Genomic DNA, 26,434 nt, shown 5'->3' with positions numbered 1-26,434 from the left:
CGTCGGATAGCAATCCGACTACCGGAGTACATAAAAAACGCAAAGAAAAGGACAGACAAAGGCAGTCGAGATCCAGAACCGACAACTAAGCTTCTAAGCCAGTCGCTGGTACTCAGTGAGGCACTTTTGCAGCCCCTGATACCTTCGAGTCGCAGGCGTCTGCCGACACCCATGTGGAGTCCGGCATGCTGCAGGATACTCAAGGTATTGGACTGACGGATGTATCTCCCTCAGATGGGTCCAAAACCGCTGAGCAGGCACCAGATTCTGAGGGTGTATTCAGACCTCAACATTTATATATCAAACCGATGACAGCTGCAAAACCAAAGGCAAAGACAACTTCTAAAACTAAAAAAATGACGCCTGAGCCACGTGCACAGGCCTCTATGCCTAAAAAACAGATGATCAAAATGGCTGAAGACCTTATTACCTTGATCAGGGGTACCCATCCCCCTCCAGATAAGAGGCCTAGGCAAGACACTGATTATGAATCTTCAGATCAGGTTTCTATTTCTTCTGATTCCTCTTCTGATCAGGAATTATCTATACCTCCCTATGAGGATTCTGATGCTGAAGAAGTCTACTCCATCTGCATCTCCTCCAGAGGATTATTCATTTGGCGAAACCTTGCATACTTTGAGGGAGCATTTTTACTGGGAGAGTCAAGACTTCTCAGAATCAAAAAAGTGGCTCGGGGATTTCCTCCTTCTCCCTCAGCACAAGCCTTTAGCCATTCCCCCTGTTTTAGACATTGTGGATGATGTGTTTTCGGAGTCAAGCTTGACCCCTGACTCCTTACATCCGGCTTCCAGTAAGCCTGACAGATATTACGGGATACCTGACTCACATAAATGTTTATTTAGAAACCCTGCTGCTGATCCTGAAACTATTTCACAGGGTCCAAAGGGAGTTAAGGCCTCAACAGCAAAAAACCCAACCCACTCTGACAGGGATTCAAGGGCACTAGACAGATGGGGGAAAAAGGTTTATACATCTGCAACCTTGGTAGTCAGGGCCTTAAACTGTCAATTTCACATGCTTAAGTACCAACAACATGTTATGGGATTGCTGAAACAGAAAATGATGATTTCAGAATGTGCAGAAAATAAAGAATTACAGGAATTATTGCATGCAGCTGAACAAGTTGGAAAGCATACTTTGCAATGTGGTTTTGATTCCTTAGAGGCCTCCTGCAGGGCCGCAGTTACTGGATCTGTGATAAGGAGGCATGTCTGGTTAAAGGAACAAAATTTTCCTGATCATGTTAAAGCTAAATTGCTAGATGCACCTTTACAGCATGATTCTTTGTTTGGTATTGAGGCTGAAGAGGTTTTAAAGAAAATGGAAGACAAAGCTAAGTCTAACTGTTAAAGACTTCTTACAAGTGCAGCCACCAAGATTCAGTAGACACTGGCCTACAAAAAATTGGTCCTTTCCTGTGTCAGACGGAGCTCAAAGGGGCAAATCCAGACGCCCAAAGGGTTCCAGATACCAGGCACAATATTCATACAGGTCAAAGCAATGGGGCACATCTGCCTCCAAATCAGGGGGAGATAAAGTGCAAACCTACAGAAAACAGTCCCAATGACTTCCTTCTGCCTACACCAAGCACTTATCTTTTGACAGCACCCTTAGGGGGAAAATTAGCACTTTTTGCTCAAAATTGGCAGTTAATAGCCCAGGACAAGTGGGTACTAAACATAGTATCACAGGGATACAGATTCCATTTCCACACTCTGCCAATGGCAAACGGTTGGCCAGATCTGCCCAAAAATCAATGGGCAGAGGCACAGAAACAGGTTACATCCCTCATGGATATGGGGGCCATTCAACCAGTACCAGAACAGGAAAAAAGACAAGGTTTTTACTCAAGACTGTTCTTGGTACCCAGAAAGGACAAGGCCTAGCGGCCAATACTGGATTTATCAATTTTGAACACATACCTGGACATTTCCAAAATTCAAAATGCTGACTTTGCAGCAGCTTCTGCCCATGCTGGGCAAGAATGCTTGGCTGGTGACATTAGACCTAAAAGAGGCATACCTGCATGTCCCAATAAGACAATCGTGCAGAAGATACCTCAAATTCAAGGCTGGCTTAATGCATTACCAATTCTCTGCACTGCCCTTTGGCTTATCTACTGCGCCCAGGGTCTTTACAAAGTGCCTGGCACCAGTAATTGCATTTTGCAGGCAAAGAAGTATACAAATATATCCTTACTTGGATGACTGTCTCATTCAAGCAGAGAACAAGGGCACTCTTCTTCGACACCTGGCGTTTGTGAAAAGGCTTCTAACATGCCTAGGGTACACTATAAACGAAAAGAAATCACAACTGGTACCCTCTCAAAAGACAACATTCCTGGATGCAAGCTTTAATACAACTGCCCAGATGGCTTACCTTACGCCAGACAAACAAAGGCAACTGACTACTTACTTCCAACTGATGGCAACAAAAATCCAGTGTTCTGCAAGACAAATTCTGCAGGCTCTGGGCTTCATGACATCCTGCATCCTACTAATTCCATATGCAAGACTGCATATGAGGAAACTTCAGTGGTACCTAAAAAAGTTTATGGAGTCAACATTCAACACAGTCTGGAAACAATGATTCCTCTCATTCCCTGCCTGATAATAGATAATTTAGATATTTCATAAGTAGTTTTTAAGTGTATTAATGCATAATTATTTTGGTATATGTTTATATGAGGTAGAGATGTATGTATATGTTGTGCATTTAAACATGATGAATTTTTTAACAAAATGCCATTTCCTTTTTAAGAATTTATGGCGGGAAATTAGGCTATTAATTGAATGATTATTGAATTAGTAACAATGTATAAAATGAGTGAGTTGCAATGATAGTATGTATTCTGAAGAAGTTCGGAAGGACGAAACCTAGGTCAATAAAGCAGTTTTCATCACAGAGTTCGTGTTGTGGTGTGTTGTGGCTTTTTGGAGTTGGTTGGTACCTGAAAGTTTTGTTTTGGAGCCTGTTTTCATCTCCTCATTGGCATCGGCCTCACCTTGCTTTCTACAACAAGTTGCAGTTAAGTTTTGGTTACTGGTTTAATGGCGAGCGAGAGTGGTCCGGTAGATGTCGGGAGTATGTTACAGCACATTCATGAAACATTACAAGAACATTCGGTTCTTATTCAGCAATTGCTTACTAGAGAAACGGTGAATTCCACGCAAACAGGGAACAGTTTGGGGTTCCCATTGACACAACCAACGCCACCTAATTCCAACATTCAAGGTAATTTTGAATATAGCAATAAAGAACAAACTGTCAAAGATGTAAGCAGCTGGAAAAATAACAAGTACAATTTTTTACAAGGTTCTACTAAACAAACCACAACAGTAGAAGCCATACAAAATATACAACCAATGCAGGATATGCTCAAAATATTTGAGAAAAAACTGTTTAAATTAAAACGGACACAATTAGAAAATAGTTATTTGTTGCGGAACATCGAATTGGGAATCATTCCCAAAGGTTTATGGCTTTGGAGGTATCCAAATGGCTGTGAACATAATGAGAATATGCTCAACGATTTACATGCATTTTTCGACAACTGTGGCATCCGATTGATGGAAATCATAGTTAAATATAATGACATTAAAATTTCAGAATTATTTATTCAATTAGAAGAACTAAACGGCAATATATCAAAAGATCTTTTATTTGAGCATGTTTACGATCAGTACACCCACATTATTTCAGACGTAACAACATGCTGTGACAATATTTTTCGGAAGAAATGTCATTAAAATCCAACGGGACCTTCAAAGATATGCAAAACACCAAACATATCCTAAATCGTGTAATCCAAACAGTAGAAACCATAGCAACGCTCACACACAGCAAAATTTGGCCACAGCTGATGACGTCAATCCGCCGTTTGAGGGTGATGACGACAACATCTGTATAGAAGGCGAGGAGAGTACGGAAGAAGGCGTAAGGCGTTCGGATCGTTTGAGGAACCACAATGAAGCGAATAACCAGCAAGAATTTCACAAAACAGGCACCAGACCTAAACAGACTTTTTTGGGACTCACTGCGGGCAAAAAACGGAGAATGTAAATTACACAACTGGTGGAACAGCGGGAGCACAGACAGAATTGGTTCCCACTTTAGAACCTCATGTACTTTCTCCATTGGTATGTCCGGAACATCACCACTATATCGTGAGTAAGCCCCGTACAAACTTACAAACTTCAATGTTATGTCTCCTTGTAAAAAGGATAATTACATCAATTCCACGACTTCTTCCGATGTTTATATACCTGAAATGTATGTGATAAATAACAACAGTAGTATGCATGACAATGATAATAATTGTTATTTAAACATTGAACTGCTTCAAGATAAAAATGATAATGAGCACGATAACATGTTATTAGAATTAAGCACATATCAATACAATGCAGATGGGATAAGCAACGATGTGTATAACGAAAGAGATAAAAATGGAGAAGTGTATATATTAGAATGTTCAAGTGATCAAAGTTATTCAGTTAATTTTTATATAGATCAAAATCGAGACAATTATATTATTAAGAGTGATAATAGTATGCAACCACAGGATGTTAATACAGAAGCATGTTCGAATATAGATCTAGTAGTAGAACACAATGAGCATTTTTTAAGTAATCCACACGTTATAATGAATACAAAGCAAGATTATAAAATATATAATTATTCTTCTAAGGATATAACAGCAGAACATGCTGATTTATTTTCAAAAGGACTTAGTTATGTCCCATGTATAAAAGGCAACATGGTAGAATCTATATTAGATTTAAAGTTATTTTCAAGAAAATTGAATCTAAAAGTATATTTTAACAATAGTATTGAATGTCAAACTGGGGTAAATAGGATGTTCACGAAACCAAGTCTATTCAATCCACCCATGAATGAAGAAATCATGTATTTTGAAAGGAGAAGTGAATATGATATGAGAACATTTTATAAGAAATACAAATATAATAAACATGTTAACATCACAACAACTGAAAAACAACTACTTAAAGATATAAAAGATGATCCAAACTTAAGAATTATGAGGCCTGATAAAGGTAATGGTATAGTGATATTGGACTATAATGATTATAGCTTATATATGACCAACATGTTAATGAGCAATACATATGTAGAAATAAGTAGAAATCAAGTGCATATAGCTTATAAAAGAATTGAAACAATGTTAGAAGATATGTTATACCAAGGGGGTATCACTGAAAAAGAATATGATTTTTTACGAAATGAACATCCAGTCATCAGTGGTATCTTCGGAATACCAAAAATACACAAAGGCCTTGACAATTTGGAATTTAGGCCCATAGTAGATGGACACAGAAGTGTTACATGCAACATAAGTATGTATTTGGATCATTTTTTTAAGGAAAGTATGAAATGTTTCAGTTATATAACTAGAGACTCATGGGATTTCTTGAGTAGACTTAATAAAATAACAATGAAGAGAGAATATGTTTTCATTACAATAGATGTTGTAAATTTATTTACCACAATTCCTCATGATGTAGGCCTTTTATGGCTGGAAGAACAATTATTTGCGACGAAACTTTATGAACAAGATCAAATTAATATATTAATAAATCTAATGGAAATGGTACTTAACAATAATTACATATTTTTTGAAGGTAGTTATTTCCAACAAATAAGTGGGGTAGCCATGGGGGCACCTTGTGCCCCCATGTATGCAAACTTAATAATGAGTTATTGGGAACATAACTATTTATTTACAACAGAGTTTCGTGACCATCTAATAATGTATACCAGATATTTGGATGACATTTTTATCATATGGGATCAAGATAAAAATAAAAATGTATTGGAAAAATTCTTAGAATACATCAATAACACAGTAAAATTTTTGAAATTTACTTATAATGTCCAAGAAAATAAAATCAACTATTTGGATGTAGATATAACACATGACAAAGAAACAAATATTTTGAAAACACAAAAACATAGAAAACCTACTTTTTCAAATGCGTACTTGCATTATGATAGCTGGCACCCTGGCCATCAGAAAAAAGCCATAGTTAAGGGGCAGATGGTCAGGGCTGCCAGGATGGTCAGTGAAGAAGTAGATTTTATAAAAGAAATGAAATATATCATGCAATTATTCATGAATAGGGGATACCCAGAACAATTTTGTGTTGAAATATTTAATGAAGTAACAAATAAAAGAAAAAATGGAATATATACGGCAATTTTAAAAACAGGTTCGTTTAATAAAATATTAATCAATAATGAAGATACAATGGATAAACATGGTTATAATAACATCCCATTATACATTATTAAATATGACGATTGTTCAAAAGATATAGAACATATTATTAAGAGAAATTGGGATTTCTTTGTCAATGATAAAATTGGGAGACAAACATTTAACGGAACAATAAAATTCGTATATAAGAAGAGTCCTTCTTTCAAAAATACATTAGAAAATAAAAGAAATATTGAAAAATACACAAGCACAAAAGAAGGAAACTTTAGATGTGGGACATGTAGTACATGTAGTTATATTTATGAAACAGGAACTAATATTAGGATCAACGAATGTAATATTAGGATAAATGGACATTATAATTGTCACACAATAAATCTAGTATATATAGCTTTGTGTCAGCAATGTAAAGCCTTTTACGTGGGAAAAACAAAGAGGAAATTTAGAGAAAGAATTAAAGAACATTTATTAGATATACAGCATCATAAAAATAGTAATGCTTTAGCAAGACACATTATAGAATATAATGATCATAAATTTAAATTTATGGTTGTAAATCAAATAAAACAGGATTTACAAGGAAGGATAACTATGTATCACTTGGATATGGAAGAACTCAAATGGCAAATACAACTTAATTCATGTATACCTCCGGGTATAAATGAATATATGACCATCATGCCATTATTAAGACTGAATAGAATATACAATAAATGATACATGTTATCCTATACAACATTATACTATAACTATTTTTATTTAATATATTAGTTATAAACATAATATGATCAAATTATAGAATAATTTATGGTATAACACACTAATACACTTGATTTAACAACTATTAGATTGCATACTATATATACACAATAATATATACACATCAATTGCATTTAACAAGAATTGTATATTATATATCCCATTATAAAATGATCATGTATATGGGTTGTAATCATGCACACTAGTAGTACATTTTTTTATTATTAAATTTTATTTTATATATATAATTGTATACAAAATATTCATAAAAAACATTTAATAATAAATAGGTTCCAGCTGAGTATATTCATAATTGTACAGGTATAAATTATTATTAATACATATTAGATAAATTAATTATCAATAATGGTTTTTTATATGTATTTATAAAAATAAGTACTTTTATAAAATTAACAAATAGATAATTTGGATATTTCATAAGTAGTTTTTAAGTGTATTAATGCATAATTATTTTGGTATATGTTTATATGAGGTAGAGATGAATGTATATGTTGTGCATTTAAACATGATGAATTTTTTAACAAAATGCCATTTCCTTTTTAAGAATTTATGGCGGGAAATTAGGCTATTAATTGAATGATTATTGAATTAGTAACAATGTATAAAATGAGTGAGTTGCAATGATAGTATGTATTCTGAAGAAGTTCGGAAGGACGAAACCTAGGTCAATAAAGCAGTTTTCATCACAGAGTTCGTGTTGTGGTGTGTTGTGGCTTTTTGGAGTTGGTTGGTACCTGAAAGTTTTGTTTTGGAGCCTGTTTTCATCTCCTCATTGGCATCGGCTTCACCTTGCTTTCTAAAACAAAGGCAACTGACTACTTACTTCAAACTGATGGCAACAAAAACCCAGTGTTCTGCAAGACAAATTCTGCAGGCTCTGGGCTTCATGACATCCTGCATCCTACTAATTCCATATGCAAGACTGCATATGAGGAAACTTCAGTGGTACCTAAAAAAGTTTATGGAGTCAACATTCAACACAGTCTGGAAACAATGATTCCTCTCATTCCCTGCCTGCAACAGGAGTTTCTATGGTGGGCAAAGGCCTATCACCAAAACATGGGACGGCCCTTCACTCTACCCCCTGCCAGCCCAACCTTAACAGACGCATCAGATTATGCCTGGGAGGCCCACATGGCAGAAAGCTGCATTCAGGGCATATGGGCACCAAAACAAATGCATCTTCATATCAACCAGAAAGAGATGCTAGCTGTTCAAAATGCCCTAATAGCCTTCAAGGACTTACTTTATCCAGGACAACTACTGATAAAGACGGACAACACCACAGTCATATGGTGTATAAACAAGCAAGGGGGCACACACTCGTACCCCCTTTGCAGATTAGCCATAGCACTGTGGGACACAGCTTTGACCTACCAAATACATCTTCAAGCTCAATTCCTGTCAGGAAAACAAAACACTGTGGCAGACGATTTATGCAGAAACCTTATGGATCCTCATGAGTGGAAACTAAATCCACAAGTCTTCAGCATGATAACAGAGAAATGGGGGAGCCCAGACATAGATCTATTTGCCTCTCCTCAAAATTATCAACTGAAAAGATTCTGCACAAGGACTTACCACAGACAAGCATGGAAAGTGGATACCCTATCCTTCAGTTGGAAAAACCTATCAGTTTACGCCTTTCCTCCTCTGCCTCTTCAACCCAAGGTCTTCCTAAAATCAGACAAGAGAAGCCAAAGATGATATTAATTGCCCTGAACTGGCCCCGCCAATACTGGTACCCAATCCTAAGGAACTTGTCTCAATACCCAGCTTGGACCTTGCCTCAAACACCACAACTAGTGTCCCAGCAAAACAATCAGATCCTGCACAATCAACTACAGACTCTAAACCTGGCAGCATGGCTAATCAGGTAATCATACAAACAACACCTCTCAGTAAAGCTGTGGTGGATGTCATCTTGGAAGCCAGAAGGCCTAGTACTAGAAAATCTTATGCTGACAAATGGAAGAGATTCTGTGCTTGGAATCGAGCACAAGGAACTGATACAGCAGAACCAAATATTCTTCAGATATTACAATACTTAACTGAGATGCTTGACAAAGACCTATCTTTCTCATCAATCAAAATCCATGCCTCTGCCATTTCGGCTCATTACAACACAGAGCCACCAGTCTTTTCTAATCCTTTACTAAAGCAGTATCTTAGAGGAGCCAAAAATTGAAGGCCCCCTAGAAGATCACCATTACCTGCATGGGACCTCAATTGTATGTTGGAGAAACTCACCCTGCCTCCATTTGAACCAGCTGCTACCACTTATATAAAGTACTTATCATGGAAGACAGCTCTGCTACTAGCTATTACTTCAGCAAGAAGAGTTTCAGAGCTACAGGCCCTCATGGCTGTAGAGCCTTTTATCATATTTTACCCAGACAGGGTGTCTCTGAGGACAAATCCTACTTTTATGCGTAAGGTGGTTTCCAGTGTGGCTCTTAACCAAACAATTCATCTGCCAACTTTTTATCCAAATCCACAGAACAAAGGGGAGAGAATTCTGCATTCCTTGGACGTTCACAGACGGCTAAGATTCTACTTGAGCAGGACTAAAACTCTAAGAAAAACTGAGCAATTACTAGTGTCATATGCTACAGGATCAGAAGGAAAGGCTATTTCAAAGCAAACCGTTTCAAAGTGGATAAGCCACTGCATCCGTTTCTGCTACTTACTCCGTGGTAAACCTGTGCCCAAGGGCATTAGGTCTCTTCCACCAGAGCTGCAGCTACTTCAGCAGCCTTTCTCAGAGGAGTACCAACCAAAGACATTCTAGAGGCTGCTACTTGAAGTTCTGTTCACACCTTTACAAAGCATTACCATTTGCCTCTCTACTCTAAGTCCAGGGCAGGCTTTGCCACTGCAGTGCTGCAGGGCCTTATAGCCGTACCTAATGCTGTTTAGCTCCAGCCTTCCAACGATAGCATTGGGATTCTACCTAAATGTAATGACTGCAACAGTGAAACACAAAGAACATAGTACAGTTGTGCACACTTACCATGAATGTAGATGTTCGAGTGTATTCACTGTTGCAGTCCAGGTTACCCTCCCTCCATCCCCCTGTCATTCTGAAGTTTATCTTTGCTTCACTATCTTCTACAACCTATGTAGTGTATTTGCATATATATATATATAAAATATTGCTACCTTTTTGGGGGCACCTGACATCGGGGGCAAGAAAAACTAAAGAAAATGGTGCTGGCTGCATGTTTTATACCCCTGATGACCTGACGTCATGGAAGAGAAGACAGCAACTGACGCAGGACCCAAGACTGTGGAATTCAGGCTGACTGAGGGCAACCTGCCAGCAGATTACCCAAATGTAATGACTGCAACAGTGAATACACTCGAACATCTACATTTATGGTAAGTGTACACAACTGTACTTTTTAAGCACTCCGGGTCCTCTCTTGACTCGATACAACAATATGACTGTTTTTCCCTTTTCCTGCATAGATAGCAGGTGCATGCACAAATTAATGTTCCCTTTCTGTGGCTTCTGGCCCAGATAAATTAAGCCACATAAATACTGGTCATCTTTATCAGAAAATGCAGCCTGTATGAAATTGTACTCTTGCTCAAACACTCTCCAGTTCTCCGCAACATTGTCAAACACGAGTGCACTGGGTTTTCGAAATCCGTCTGCCATGCCCACAAAGTATGCTCTAACACACTGAAAATATGGCCCTTGTAATTTATGCACAAGCAAACTGTTCTGTGAGCCTGTAATAACATTCAAATGCACAGTAAACTCTTCAAAATGCTTTATGTTGTGAAATATGCGTTGAAATGGCTGTATTTTGTGAAACAACTTTACACTAACACTGCATAAACATGCAAATACTTTATACAGTTCTGATAACTCTTATATCTTTGATCAATGCGAAAAGTATATGCCTAGCGAAAATGCGGTCGTTTCCTCTTATTCATTTTATGCAAATCGGACTTTATTTCAAACATTTTCCATAGTAATTTGAATCTTATTTATCAATATTGGACATATTGGTTTATTCAAATATTGTGTAGATCATTCTATATGCCTTGTTTCATATTTTGCAAATAAGAAATAGTTTGAGAAAGTTTTAACATCTGAAATTCGTTTCTGACATAATACCAACCGGGTGCCTCTCGGACTTAAGTGGAAGAAACTAGAGCTCTTTCTGGCAACAGGTAATTTTGGCCATGCTTCCTTCAACACCATGTCCTTCTAGACATGCCACTTCTAACACCATGTCGCTCATCCCTCTCTAACATAGATGACAAGCAGGTGGGGTGTTTCATTTAGATGCTTTAATACATAGAAATACATCAGGATGGATAGCAGCATCATAAAATATAAACAAATTGATTAACAGACAGACCTTACATACATACATGCTTACATGTCAACAGCTTACTACAAAATGGCAGTCAGGCTCACATGTGCTCAGTATTTGTACACTTCTGCAAGCCCTTGAATAGCTTAAAGGTACATACACACACATTGGTCTACAAATACTAAATTCATGAACTTCATACTTTGACTTAGGAATGGGGTCCATTCCCGTCATGGTATTAGAAACCTAATCGACTTTGAGAAATTAAAAAAGGAGTAGTTTCTTTCCTAGCTTATTTCCTTTTTGTTCTCCCTTACTGTTTGAAACTTATAATGCTGGTATCAATTATTCTTGCATCAAAATTCACTTGTCTGCTCTTTTTAATTTCCATTCAGAAGCAGGTTTTTCTCTTGCTCCTCTCAAGATTTGTGAGGCTTTTTAATATTAGGCATTCCATTCATAATACTTTTCCACTGTGGGACTTCATTTTATGGTATAAAAGCTTCATCCTTTTTCCTTTTGAATATGTTGCCGCTGTTGTTGAAGTGCCTGTCATGACAAACCTGGTTTAGTGGTCTTTACTTAACAACCCTCTCTCTCACCGCCTCCTTAGTGTTCCACAACGACATGAAGACATTTGGAGCAAATTCTTCATTTATGTCAAAAGCAGATGCAGAACCATCAGCTTGCCATTTTTCTGTGCACAGTACTGTAACAGACTGGAATACCTTTTCTATTGTGTGGATGTCTACAGACCGTTTTGGTTCTGTGTGGAGAGGTCCAAGTGTTTTTCCTTTGCAGTGCCTAATTTGGTCTCAAGATTGCTAAGTTCTGCTTTTCAGGTTGTTAGTTGTATATTGAAATATCTAAATGTCTAGGGCTCGTTTTACTAGAGATGCTGCTATGTCAGGTGCCCCTTTCCCTAATGACAGTCTGGATTGTACTTGCACAGCTTCAGTTTGGTTTTTCATTCTGAGGCAGTGAAAGCTGAACATGGTGGTCTAGGTCCAGGTCTTTGTCCATTCTTGTCTATTGTATAGTCCCAAAAGAGTAGTCACCCAGGAGAATTAGTTAAGGACTTTGTCCTTTTAGTTACATAGGACTGACCTGTTATCAGATATGTAATATTGACATTACTGTAATGATGTGTAAAGAGAGGTCCAGTAACATGCACTACCCCACCCCCATGTACCCCTGTGTGCCTGATCTGGCGTCTCCTTTCCTTGTGTCCACTGTTATTTTCTGTTGACTCAGCACTTTAACTAGAACTGGAGAGTCTAGCATGTGTAGTTTATTTGGGGATGGGGAAGGGTTCCTGTAACAGCCTTAGTGCCTGCATCACCTCTCCTATTGGATACAGAGAATTACTCTCCTTGGAATAGAAGGTATGAAAGAGTATGCAAACCTAAACACTTAATTTCTTTGCCATAAGATTTTTATTGACTGGAAAAACAATTTATTGCAACATGTAAAGGACCACAACATCAACTCTTGAATGTCACATTTTGTAGACCGGATCAGTTCATATTTTTGCTCCACAATGAGCAAGAGTCAAGAGCTTGGTGAATGACTGTTATTTTTCCAGTTTATCTTTGTGGTATGGTGAGGGGATTCCAGGTAGTAGAAGAGTCTGTGCCTCTTGATGCCTGCATTGGGAATGTAGCAGTGAGTAGTAATAAATCCCTGTGTTTTTGTCCCTTGATGTTCACTTCATACCTGAATGAAGTAGTGTATCTTGGGTTTGCATTCTAAAATTGGAGCCTGCATTGTTAGGGTATACTGTCTTACACATTTCCTGTTGTCTGCTGTTTTTTTTTCTCCTTTTGTTCCAGTACACTGGTAATGTATTTTTGCATGGCTGCGTTCATTCCAGAAAGCATCTCAAAGAAAGTTAATAAATGTGTATAATTATTTGGTAATGTGTATAAGTATTTGGTCTCCAAAAATTAGAAACAATATTGTGATGAGGGTACAAAATTAGATCCGATGTTCTCTTTTCCATCTCTCCTGAACTTATGGGTCCTTTGGATCCGATTGGATCCAACATCAGCCACTCTCAGACTTTGTCTTGAAGATTGAGACTATTCCCATTACCTATAATCCCCTCCCGGTATTAGATTACTTCAGATGTCGTTGGCCACTCAGTTGCTACAGATGTAGATCTCTTGATACAGTGCTGTAGATGTGAGATAAGTGAATTTTTCGCATTGTGCTTTCCCTTTGGGACATTGTGATTCTTCAGCTTATATTCTTCCTGCTCCCTTTCTGAGGGAGATGTAGACAGAATGATGAAGTTCCTGAGGACCCAGATCCATTTGGGATTTCTTCCAGCTGCAACTCCTGCAGGAGGCTTGCTATTCTTTCCCCCTAATCATTACTCCTTCCCCAATCTGGCCTTTAAGTTTAGGGTGCCAGTATCTCAGTGAATCTCTGGGTTTGCCTGTATCTGACCTGAAGGACTGGGCTAAGAGTACCTCCTATATCACTGGGGCTTGGAGCAGAGGGGTCGGGGCTAATATTGACACTTTGACCCTGGGCAGCTTTTCAGAGTCTGTTTCGGAGCAGAGTCAGGTTCTTGAAGCTTTGCCTTTGTCATGATCCTTGGATCCTACAAGTGTGGTGTCAGTCTGTTTTCAAGCTTTCGAGAGACTGCTCTCGCACTCTAGGGAACAGGCTTCTCTTCCCAGTTTGGATCTTCCCTTGCCCCCATGGAGTTCTTCAGGTCCTCTCCCCTCATTTTCTGTTATGTTAGGGCAGTCAACTCCTTGGAGTTTCGAGGTAGCCTAACAAAATTTTGGCTTTCCCCTAAAGACAGGCCCTTTTGGAGCAGGGGTCTAGCAGTTGATTCTGTGGTGGTGGCTGCCACCATGAAGGAGCTCTTTTGAGGAGAGCTGCACTGACCAGCCCTCTAATGGGGAGTCCAGGGCATTAGACATGGTTGGTAAGTAGGTTTATACTTCAGTGACCTTTTGAGTGCTGGACTGTCTGGCACATGTTGCACTTTTTCAGAGGGACTTGCTGAAAGAGCCATCCAAATTCCTGTCTGGGCCCTTGTCTGTGGAAGATGAAAAAGCAATCAACATGCAGCTAGCCACTGTACAATCCCTGTAAAATATGTCTATGCTCTTTATTTCTAGTGCAGCTGATGGCACATCAACAGCAGCAGGCATGCTTGGATACATCTCTGTGACTTTGCATAACACTTTGACGTCCTTTATTAATGCCCCCCATGATGCGTCCACTTTGTTTGGGCCTATAGTTAATAACTATGTCTAAGAGAACAAAAGGGCAAAACGTTTGTCTGCTGTTGGAATAAGCTTTTCTACTGTCTAACGGACCTCCTCTAGAAACCAGGAAGTGGAAGGAAGTTGCAGTTCTGCAAGTCCCAAGATTTTGCTGTGCCCCGGACAACTCTAGCGATCGACTCCCCTGAGGTAGAGGGGGAAACTTTCATAATGGGTGTCGACCTGTGGCAAAAGTGGATCACAGAATCAAGGCTTTCAGGTTCCTTTTTTCAGACAGGCCTTTCCAGCTCTCCTGAATGGTTACCCAACTTCCATACTTGTGATGCAGTTGGGGGGGGGGGGGTTGTCTCTGCACCTGTGAAGTAGAAGTCCATTACCCAAGGTGTATGGGTGCAGTGAATCATAACCGGAGGCTATATGATTCTCTTTCTTTATCTCCCTTGTTGGCAGTAGCACAAGAAATAAAACTGCAAGACAAACAAGTCTTCAAGGAGGTCCCATGAGACCAACATGGATCCAGAGTCTCCTCCAGGTTCTTTTCGGTACCAAAGAAAAATGGGGGCCTCACACTCATTCTGGACCTTATTCACTTGCATCAGTATACAAGGCCGATGAAATTCCAAATGATCGCTGTTCAGTCCATCCTACAATTGTTGAGGAAGGACAGCTGGATATGCATGATAGACCTGCAAGACGCATACTTTCCTATAAAAATGGACAGATGCTCAAGGATATTTCTCTGCTTTTGGCTGGGGGGCCCTTTGGTCTCACCACAGCCCCCCCCCCCCCAGTTTTCAAACGCATGGCAGTGGCTGCAGCTCATCTCAGACTACAGGGGTTCCGAGTGTTCCCATATCTGGACAACTGGCTTGTAACCACCCTCACCAGGAATCTTCTTATTCAAGCCAGGGGCTCCTTGCTTCTTTTGTTCCCCTAGTTAGGAATAACCAAGTCAAAGCTTCAATCATTGGAGCCCATCTGGATGCCAAGTTACAGATAACCAGTTAACCGGAGTTAAGGAATGTTGATTTCTATTTTCTTCTGATTCAGTGTGTGGATTATTGGATCCGGTCGGATCAGACCTTGACTCCTTATATTTGCGTATTGCATCCGAGAGCTCTGACTCCTCTCCTACCTACAGTTCCCTACTCCAGGCTGCTTTACCTCATATCTCATTTGCTGCATGTTAGACCAGTCATGCTGTCTGAGAGCTTCAGCGCATTCATAAGTGAAAGCTATTGGCTAAAATCATTATTCCTCGTTTTTTGAATAGTTCGTTTTTTATATAGTGTATGGATTAGTATAGATAGGTTTGTTAGGTCTTTCAGATAGCTCCTTTTAAAAATGTTCTATTGTGCTGTGTTAGAACGTTCTAATAGGATCTAAGTAGTCACGTGTACACAATATCTTTGCTGGAAGAATTTTCTTGTGGCATTTACTTCTGCATGAATAGTGTCCAGAACTTCACGCCCTTTCTTGTAAGGCCCCTTATTTCATCTTCCTCTTGTAAGGCCCCTTATTTCATCTTCCTCTTCCAAGGCCCCTTATTTCATCTTCCAAGGCCCCTTATTTCATCTTCCAAGGCCCCTTATTTCATCTTCCTCTTGCAAGGCCCCTTATTTCATCTTCCTCTTGCAAGGCCCCTTATTTCATCTTCCTCTTGTAAGGCCCCTTATTTAATTTTCCACAAGGATAGGATAACTTTGAGAACAAATCCTTCCTTTCTTCCTGAAGTGACCTCAGAATCCTTGCTGACCTACTCCATCAATCTTCCTGTTTTCTTTCCCCATTTTTCTAATGAGGAAGAGTACATGCTACGTGTTTTGGACCTGCATCGCCAAGTCCGATGATATTTCAATCGCACTAAGAACATCAGAGAGATGGGCACAATTATTGTATCCTTCTCAGCAAAATTGGGTAAAGGTGTATCCAAATTAATTCTTTCATGTTGGCTATCTGAATGCATTCCCTTTGTTTATAGGGTGAAGGGACTGTGTTTGCTACACTCCTAAGCCTTATTCTGCTAGGTCAGTTGCTACCTCAGCTACCTTCTTTTCAAAAGTACCAGTTGATGACATTTGTGCAGCAGCTACTTGGTCTAATGTCCATACTGAACTTGCAGTCTAGTTCCAGAGGATCTTCTGGTTCAACTATCTTGTGAAGTATTGAAGCATTTAAATTTATTAGAAAATTGTACTTAAAATCTTTTTTTTCTGCACAAGATATAAATGCAATTCATGAAAACAATGTGGACAATGAAAATGCAAGTGAAATGAGTTTTCATTCATGTGTTTCTGATTTAGAAACTGATGCTTATTGTAAGTTAAACTGAAAATGTGACATACAAAAGTGATTTTATTCCTGTGTGTAGGGATGAAAATATACAGCAATTTTCTTCTGCTTTACAATTTTCTATAGATAGAGCTTGAAAAAGTGAATAAAAACAAGAAAGAAGTTAAATACAATTTAAGTAGAGAAGAATGGAAAAGTCTATTAAAGTTAAGTGAAAATAAGGAATTGGTGTTTAAACCATCAGATAAAGAGGGTACATTAGTGGTGCTTCATTATAATCAGTATCTGAATATGTGTTATGCTCATTTAAGGAATGTTAGTTTATACCTTGGTGGAGCTGGGCTGTTATCAGGAAGCATTAATTAAATACAAAGAACTGCTAATGAAGGGGTTAAGACTAAAATATTTCTCACAAGAGGATGTATATAAAAATGTTGCAGTTAAAGATAATGCTATGGCATACTTCTTTTATGTCCCTAAAATACACAAAAGTTAAGTGGCTCCACCAGGACATCCCATGTCTCTGCATGCAGTTATTTTACACACAACTTAGCTCTTTTTTATATTCCTACATGAAAGAAGAAGCAGAAAAGCTAATGTCTTACATCAAAGATTCCTTTGATTTTTTAAGTAAAATCAGAAATGTAAAGTGGAAGGAGGACATGTTTTTCATTGTTATGGATGTTACTAGTTTATATACAAGTACTGAACATGTACATGGCTTAGAAGCAATATTATTTTTTTATAAGGACTTGCCTAAAACACATTTTGTTATTGAACCAATACATTTTTGTTTAAATAACATCTTTGAGTTCAATGGGGAACTTTGTAGGCAGCTTCGTGGAACAGTCATGGGGGTAGGTTTTGCCCCCCATGTATGCAAATCTTTTCGTGGGCATGTTTGGAAATAAATATGCATATAGTAATGAATTTTTTAGGAAATATGTCACAAGTTATTATACATTTGTAGATTTAATATTCATTTGTGAAGAGGGGTGGGAAGAAGTGAATACATTTGCGCAAAAAATTCAGATAATAATATCAAGTTTGATGGGATACAGACAGGTGTTAAAGTAAACTTTCTTGATATAACTGTGCAAATATTAATGATGGTAGAATACAAGCAAGTTTACATAGAAAATTTGAAGGGAGTGGTCATATACTGCATGGGGAAAGCTGTCACCCCCCCCCCCCCCCCCCCACACACACACACACACACACACACACACACACACACTGTTAAATCTATCCCCTATGGGGAATTTCTTGGAATAAAAAGGATATGTAGTGATAAAAAAAAAAAAAGTGTGAGAATGAAATAGAAAAAACAGCACACATGTTTGTAACTAGAGGTTACAAGGAAACAGTGGTGGAAAATAAAAGGAAGGTAGTACAACAAAATTATACTAAAAGAGCAGGTAAGGCAGAGTGCATCAACAGGATAAACAAAAATTATGTTATGTGACCAAATATGCAGTGTTTACAGAAGTTAACAAATCTGGTAAAATATCATTGGGGTATTTTAGAAAAAAATAAATTCCGTAAGGTAAGAGCAAATGAGTATCCCATGTTTTCTTATTCGAAAGGTAGAAGTATGAGATTTGTTGGTGCTTGGCAAGTTTCAGTTGCCTGTAGGTCATAGGAATTTGGGGGTAGGTGCAACAGGTTCTTTCCCTTGTGGAAAGTTCAATTGTTGCCAGTATGTAGTAAAAAGTTTTGACAAAATTTAAGTATTTTACATGTAAAGGGATATTTCCTGTGACAGTACTGGAATAGTTTATGGTTTGAAACGTCCCTGTGGTAAGGTATACATGGGGAAAGCAAAAAGTTTCAAAGGTTGAAGGAACATGTTAGGGATGTTAAGAAGGACAAAGAAGAAAGTCTTGTTGCATCATATTTAAGAGTGTCACAGTGGAAATATACAAGGCTTACAAGCTACAGTTTTGGGGCAAGTACAACAGATGTATGACTTTGATATTAAAAGACATCTTTGGAAGTTAGAATCTACTTTAATTCTGAAGTTTAACACTTTAATTCCATATGGAATGAATCAAGAATGTCATTGGAAATGTTTTCTTTAATTTGAATATGATTGATTAATTGTTTGTAATCATGCTATTTAAAGATGGAATATGTGAAGTAGGGATAAAGGCTGAAGAGCCGAGGCGCTAGAGGAGTTTGCATTTTATGCTTTGTATTTGCTGCTAACCAGATTTTATTGGATCCAGTGTGTGCTTATTTTACCTATTTTGTGGGACTACATTGTGGATCTACTACTGGACTGGACTTTAATTTTAATAAAATATAAAGGTAATCACTGGCTTCTTTCCTTGTGTGGTGGTGAGATCTTCTGAAATATCTTTCCACGAGCCATCCAAAGATATATGATAGCTGGAGACTCTATCCCATTTGATAAGTATGGGGCGGAAGAGACAACACTGAATATGAAAGTTGTGTTTAACATAACTATATAGATCCAGGTTTGCTTCCGTCCTCAACTTCCCTCCCTCCATCACCCATCCAGTTGTCCTATTCCCTTGTTTCTGGAGTGACCACACATGAGATATTGATGGCCTGGTATTTTCCTCTTCATTTACTGTATTTCAGGCGTTCTTTGGGCTTCCTTAGATTATATTTCATCTTTGAGTGGGGTAATGCTTCTTGTTATACTGTGGGCAAAATGATCTAATGTAATCTAGTACAGGGAGGGGGGTGTATGGGTAAGGGAAGGAGCCTGAGCCTTGGATCCAAAGTCTGATCCAATTGGATTCCGAGTACCCTTTCGTTGAGGAGGACCGAAGAAGACAATGCGGATCTATCATTATGGTAATTACATAACTTTCGTTTTGCCTTTATTGCACTTGAGAACTGTTGCAGTTATTGGACTGAATACCTTTATACATAGTCAGAAAATGAAGGGCATATAACAAGAACTTTTTTAACGACTTACGGGGAAGTATTAACTTTGGGAATATCTAAGTTGATCTTTGGAAATGATCTGGAGACTATGCTGAGCATATGCTTTGTTTTTAGAGGGCACCCACATGGGTTGTAGGAAATATTTTCCCACAGATGTTAAGTGCTGACAGAGTAACAAGAAGTGACCATTTAATTAAACCCATTTTGAAAGTTTTTGCAGGTTTGTATATATGTTGAATATTCATGTATTACTACAGTAAGTTTCAGTCGAATGTACCTTTATAGTGTGTGTGTGGTATGGCTTGATAAAATACATGGACATTAAGCAGTGACATTGTATTGCTATGAAAAGGTAAATCACTTTCCTTCTTTTCATGACTCCGTAAACAGGTTTGAAAATAATGTAGTTTGATGCATCGACTAATGGTGGTCTCCAGTCTCCTCCCACACTAGCTTTGAGCTGCAGCTTGTAAGGATCCTCTGTGGTCTCTCTAGCTGCTTCAAGTGTCTGGTGAGGTACATGCAAAAGGGAACAGTGTACTCTATTAGTGGTCTTAATTGTATCCATGTTCTGTAGGCTTTGTAGTTTTATTTATATTCATTGTTTAATTGCATATGCCTTTATGTAAAGCAAGGTACTCTGTGTCAAAGTTTAACATTTGGTCTGTGCTTAACTGTGTTAGTTTGCTCTTCTATTGACCTGATAATGAAGGAATGCTTTGGCTTTAAGGTATTTGTCATTTTTTTAGAGGAACTGGTATTGTCATTTTTAGAGGAATTGATATCTTGTGCTTTTTATTCAGGCATTCATTACACTGGCCAAAGACATCAAAGCAAAAATGGACAAAAAAATGGTGAGTAATTGCGTACTGCAAATTTCAAAGGCATGTTTTTGTTTGCTGATGAGGGGTTCTTGTATTTCATCTCTGAAACTTGTGAAATATGATTTCAGTAGGTGCTGACCTTTGTAATCAAATGTTTGCAAATGGGTTTTATTGGACTTGGATGACAATGTCCCTAGAAGAATTTTTCTTCCAGTTAGAGGATAATCAGGTGTTCACTGTATTTTGTAATCAGGTCAAGGCCAGAGAGCTAGCAAAAACTGGTAGTTTTGATGCTTTTGGATTAAAGTGGGAAAATACTAATGTTTGCTTTAAGGATGTTCTTTAATGCTCTACCTCTATGGGGGGGGGGGGACTACAATACCTTCCACACTTTCAGGCCTCAAAACGAGAGTGAAAGAACCAAATATGGAGGTGTATCCATCTTCATTAAATCAAAGTACACCTCGAGACTGGTTAAACAGTGTGACTCTTGAACTACTCTAGGTCCAAGTAACTATAGGTAAAACACACTACCATATCATTGCTAGCTACAGGTCCCCCACAAGTAACTATAGGTAAAACACACTACCATATCATTGCTAGCTACAGGTCCCCCACAAGTAACTATAGGTAAAACACACTACCATGTCATTACTAGCTACAGGTCCCCCCTACAAGTAACTATAGGTAAAACACACTACCATGTCATTACTAGCTACAGGTCCCCCACAAGTAACTATAGGTAAAACACACTACCATATCATTGCTAGCTACAGGTCCCCCACAAGTAACTATAGGTAAAACACACTACCATGTCATTACTAGCTACAGGTCCCCCCCACAAGTAACTATAGGTAAAACACACTACCATGTCATTACTAGCTACAGGTCCCCCCCACAAGTAACTATAGGTAAAACACACTACCATATCATTGCTAGCTACAGGTCCCCCACAAGTAACTATAGGTAAAACACACTACCATATCATTGCTAGCTACAGGTCCCCCACAAGTAACTATAGGTAAAACACACTACCATGTCATTACTAGCTACAGGTCCCCCACAAGTAACTATAGGTAAAACACACTACCATGTCATTACTAGCTACAGGTCCCCCACAAGTAACTGTAGGTAAAACACACTACCATATCATTGCTAGCTACAGGTCCCCCACAAGGAACTAGGTAAAACACAGTACCATATCATTGCTAGCTACAGGTCCCCTACAAGTAACTATAGGTAAAACACACTACCATATAATTGCTAGCTACAGGTCCCCCCACAAGTAACTATAGGTAAAACACACTACCATATCATTGCTAGCTACAGGTCCCCCACAAGTAACTATAGGTAAAACACACTACCGTATAATTGCTAGCTACAGGTCCCCCACAAGTAACTACAGGTAAAACACACTACCGTATAATTGCTAGCTACAGGTCCCCCACAAGTAACTAGAGGTAAAACACACTACCATGTCATTGCTAGCTGCAGGTCCTCCACAATGAACCATGAGAAGCACAACTGCCTGCCTGGACTTGCTTGATTCACTCACTGTACAGCCAGACACCTTGGTCATGAATTGATTTCAACTATCCTTTTATCAAGTGGGTGATGTACTAGGTTCCTGGACTTTAATAAAAATGCTCTGGAACAGTTAATCTGCACCCCCACAAGGGGCTCAAATGTTTGGACGTGATACTTAGCATTATGGGGGGGGGGTCACCACACTACCCCCTGTTTTCTGCCTTCCCTAGTAAGGTCAGACCATAAATTTGTCTTTCGAAGTAACGATCAGACGTGACACCTCCACAGGAAGTGCAAAAATGAGTAACAACTTCAAAACAAATTATAGCCTACTAAGCGAAGGTTTTAAACCCCCTGCTAACACAGCCAACAATGACTCCTATGCACAGGAGTACACAAACACCCTGTGTACCACTTAAACAACTGTATTGACTCTGCTGTACCTGACATGATCAAAATCAAGTCCTTCCGTAAAAATAAGCCACTCTGGTGGACCTAGAGTGTAAACAGGTTATATAACAAAAGGAAGAAACTGATCTGCAAGAACAAGAGGTCTCAACATACAGGGGAGGACCAAGTCCTACTTACTTTGCAGATTAGCCCTCTTAGTCTGGGAACTAGCCACCTCACAGGTAGTTACCCTGCAGGTGGTCTACATTCCTTCTGTACAGAACTCCCAGGCAGATTTTCTCAGCGGAGAAAGAATACCCTCCACAGCTTGAGCAAGCAAATCAGATATCTGGTGAAGTCCTTTAAAATTAGATGTCCTATTCCCATGTTGCAGTATTCAACATATGTGTTTACTCCTCTTGCTACCCGAATGTCTGGCCAGTATACAAAAGTTTTCAGTCACTGTGTGGTGTGTGGGATGTCTGATGTGGCTAAAGGTAAAAGTGACGTCTGCACGCGCCAGCCCTCAGAACTTCTCAGCCACCAGTCAAGCATCAGGTGATGTTCTTCATGTTTCACTGTTGCAGTCATCACTTTTGGGTTATCTGCTTGCAGTAACCCTCAGTCGGCCTGATTAACAAAGTCTTGGGTCCTGTGTCGGTTGCTGTCCCTTTCATGACGTCAGCTCATCGGGTATAAAACATGCAGCCGACGCCATTACATCAGTCTTTCTTGCCGTGCTGTGCCCGAAGCAGAAGCAGTTCACAAGTGCCGGTCAGCCGACTCCTGAAATTTTCGTTTTGAGTTTCAGAACCGAAGTCTTCAACTAAAGCCAAGTACCCCGTTGGGGAATTTTTTCCTTGCTCCTTACCGATGTCAGTAAAAATTAGTAATTGCATTACTTGTGGAAAGCAAATACCTCATAAAGATTTTCATTTGTACTGTATTCCTTGCCTAGGCCCTGACCACAACGTACCGTGCTGTCAGTTTTGTGTTTTATTTAATCAGCGCACGATCTGTCGTTGGTATATTTTTGCCTCAAAATATTTCGGTTCTTAGTTTAATTATCCAGAAATGTCGTCTGTTAGCCATCCAACTACCTTGATTCCGAAAAAATGCAAGGATAAAGACAGAGACAGGCCTCCGAGGTCCAAAACTGCCGATGACGCTTGTCTTAAGCCAGTCACCAGTTCGCTTTCGCAGCCCCTGATACCCGCTACTTCTGATTTGCAGGCCTGTACTGAGACCCATTCGGAGTCTGGTATGCCGCAAAATGCTTCAACTATGGAACCTGCGGATGTCTCTATCTTGGATGGGTCCAGAGCCGCTGTGCAGGCACCGGCTTCTGAGGTTGTATTCAGGCCTACGGACTTGCGTATTAAACTGACACTTCCTTCTTCTTTTAGGCCTAAATCTCAAACCGTGCCTAAAAAACTGACGACCAGGCCACATGCTCAGGCCTCTATGCCTAAAAAACAAATGATAAGAATGGCTGAAGATCTTATAACTCTCTAATCAGGGCAAGCCAGCCTCCTCCTTCTAAGAGACCTAGGACTGAAATTGTTTATGAATCTTCTGACCAGAATTCTGATTTTCCAGATTCTTCTGATAATCTGGATTTGCCCTTATCTACTTATGAGGATTCTGATGCAGAGGACTCTATTCCCTCTGCTTCCCCTCCAGAGGATTTTTCTTTTGGTGAAACCTTGAATACTCTAAGGGAGCATTTCCACTGGGAAAGCCAGGATTTTTCTGATTCAAAAATGAGGCTTAGGGATTTCTTACTCCTGCGTCAGCATAGACCTTTAGCTATTCCTCCAGTACTAGACATTGTTGATGATGCCTTTTCGGAGTCTAGTTTGGCCCCTGATTCCTTGCCTCCTGCTCCCAGAAAACCTGACAGATATTACAGGGTTCCCGATTCACACAAGTTCCTTTTTAAAAGTCTTATTGCGGATCCAGAGACTATATTTCACAGGGACCCAAGGGCATTAAGGCTTCTACTGCTAAAAATCCTACCCCTTCTGACAGACTCCAGGGCGCTGGATAGATGGGGTAAGAAGGTTTACACTTCTGCAATCTTGGCCATTAGGGCTTTAAACTGCTAGTTTCATATGTTAAAGTATCAACAACATGTTATTGGATTGCTTAAACAGAAAATTGTATTGATTCCTGGCTGTGGGGAAAGTAAAGAATTACAGGATTTAATGCATTCTGCTGAACAGGTTGGAAAATATACTTTGCAATGTGGATTTGATTCTTTAGAGGCCTCTTGCAGGGCTGCTGTTACTGGTTCTGTGCTCAGAAGGCATGCTTGGTTTAAGGAGCAATCTTTACCTGATCATGTTAAAGCTAAATTGTTGGATGCTCCCTTAAATCAGGACCGCCTGTTTGGCAACAAGGCTGAGGAAGTTCTTAAAAAGATGGAAGATAAAGCTAAATCTATGCAAACTGTTAAAGATTTCTTACAAGTTCAGCCTCCTAGATTTAGTAGGCACTGGCCCTCTAAGAATTGGTCCTTTCCAGCCTCTTCAAGGTCTTCTCAAGCCAAACCCAGACTTAGCAGAAACCCCAGGTTTCAGTCCCGGGGGGGGGACAAGACTAAGCAGTGGGGGGTTCCGCACCCAAATCAGGGAGTAGTACGATCTAAAAAAGATGAACAGTAACAATTCTCTGTATAAACATGCTCTGAACTGTTCAGAAGCTGATTTTTATGTAATAGAAATATTGCCTATTGATCCTAGGGGTGGCCCTTGGGAAACACGCTTAGAATACAGAGAACTGTACTGGCAATTAGTTCTTGAAGCTACTAGGTATCCTGGTTTGAATGAGATGGTTTCATTGAAGCCAGTCTTAAAGCTTAGGTCAGCTAAACTTTAAATTATGTGACGGTCCAGCAGATGGTGCTGTTTAACATTTTGTATGACCTACACAACAGTGTTTTAAATGTGGTTTTGCAAGGGTTTTATATTTTTAAATATTTATTTTTTGTTTACAAATTTTTACAAATTGTAAGTAATGTATGTTTTTTTACAAGATTCCTGCTTGATCAACAAATGATTTTCTATGCACTTCTGTACTTATTGTGTTTCATTGATTGTGTATATAGTTTTTTTGCACTGTGTTTTAAAAGTATAACAGTTTGATTGATTGGGGATGTTTCTGTATATAAAGGGGTTTCATAAGTTGGTATGCTCATCTGAATAAGTTTTTTGTGACAAACACATTAATACTGTTAATGCATTCTGGATGTGCTTTACGTTTTTTAATATTGTGTGCGATCAATAAAACAGTGGATTTTATTCTGGTGAACCTTCCAGTGCCTTATTTTTGGTTATGTTTTCACCTCTGGTAGGGGAGTTTACCAGCTGATCCAGGGCATTTGAGTTGAGAAATTCCAGGAAGAGCTGGACTTGGGAGTTTGTACTTGAGTAGTTTTCCCAGTTAACGGTAGGGTAATTGAAATCGCCCAATATCAGGGTGTTCGGTAGGACCTTCATGTTTTCCAGTGTCTACAGAAAGGCGTAGTGGTGGTCCTGGGTCATGGAGGGTGATCTGTAGCAGGCCACAATTTGCATTGCAGTTTTGCCCGATGTTAGTTGCACATGGATGATCTCAGAGGTATCATGCTGCACCACTAACCTGGAGGTGTAGGTATCCTGGATGAATATGGATACACCCCCTCCTTTTGCATTTCGGTCCATGTTCTGTGGCCAAAATGTGTGGCATGAGTTGTAGCCCAGTAGTGCTGGGGTGCTCTGTGGAGCCTTGAACCAGGTTTCAGTTACTGCACAGATGACGTTCTCCATACTGAGGAGTGCTTCGAGCACGTGCATTTTGAGATTTAAACTCCTGGCATAACTAATT

The 26,434-nt window shown here is 39.2% G+C and overlaps 1 protein-coding gene across 1 annotated transcript in view; it reads left to right on the top strand.

Annotated features, from left to right (window-relative positions):
• RAB8A (RAB8A, member RAS oncogene family) overlaps nucleotides 1–26,434 on the top strand; it is a 902,849-nt gene that overhangs the window by 736,874 nt on the left and 139,541 nt on the right. The window contains exon 7 of the mRNA XM_044090710.1: nucleotides 20,630–20,680. Coding sequence (XP_043946645.1) covers nucleotides 20,630–20,680 — 51 coding nt within the window. The remainder of the gene's footprint in view (nucleotides 1–20,629; nucleotides 20,681–26,434) is intronic.

This window comes from Protopterus annectens, chromosome 13.part0, assembly GCF_019279795.1.
Source record: "Protopterus annectens isolate FY-2018-M chromosome 13.part0, PAN1.0, whole genome shotgun sequence".
NCBI classification, from domain to species: Eukaryota; Metazoa; Chordata; order Ceratodontiformes; family Protopteridae; genus Protopterus; species Protopterus annectens.
Note: the sequence above shows the minus strand (reverse complement) of the source record. Positions and strands in the feature narration are given on the sequence as shown.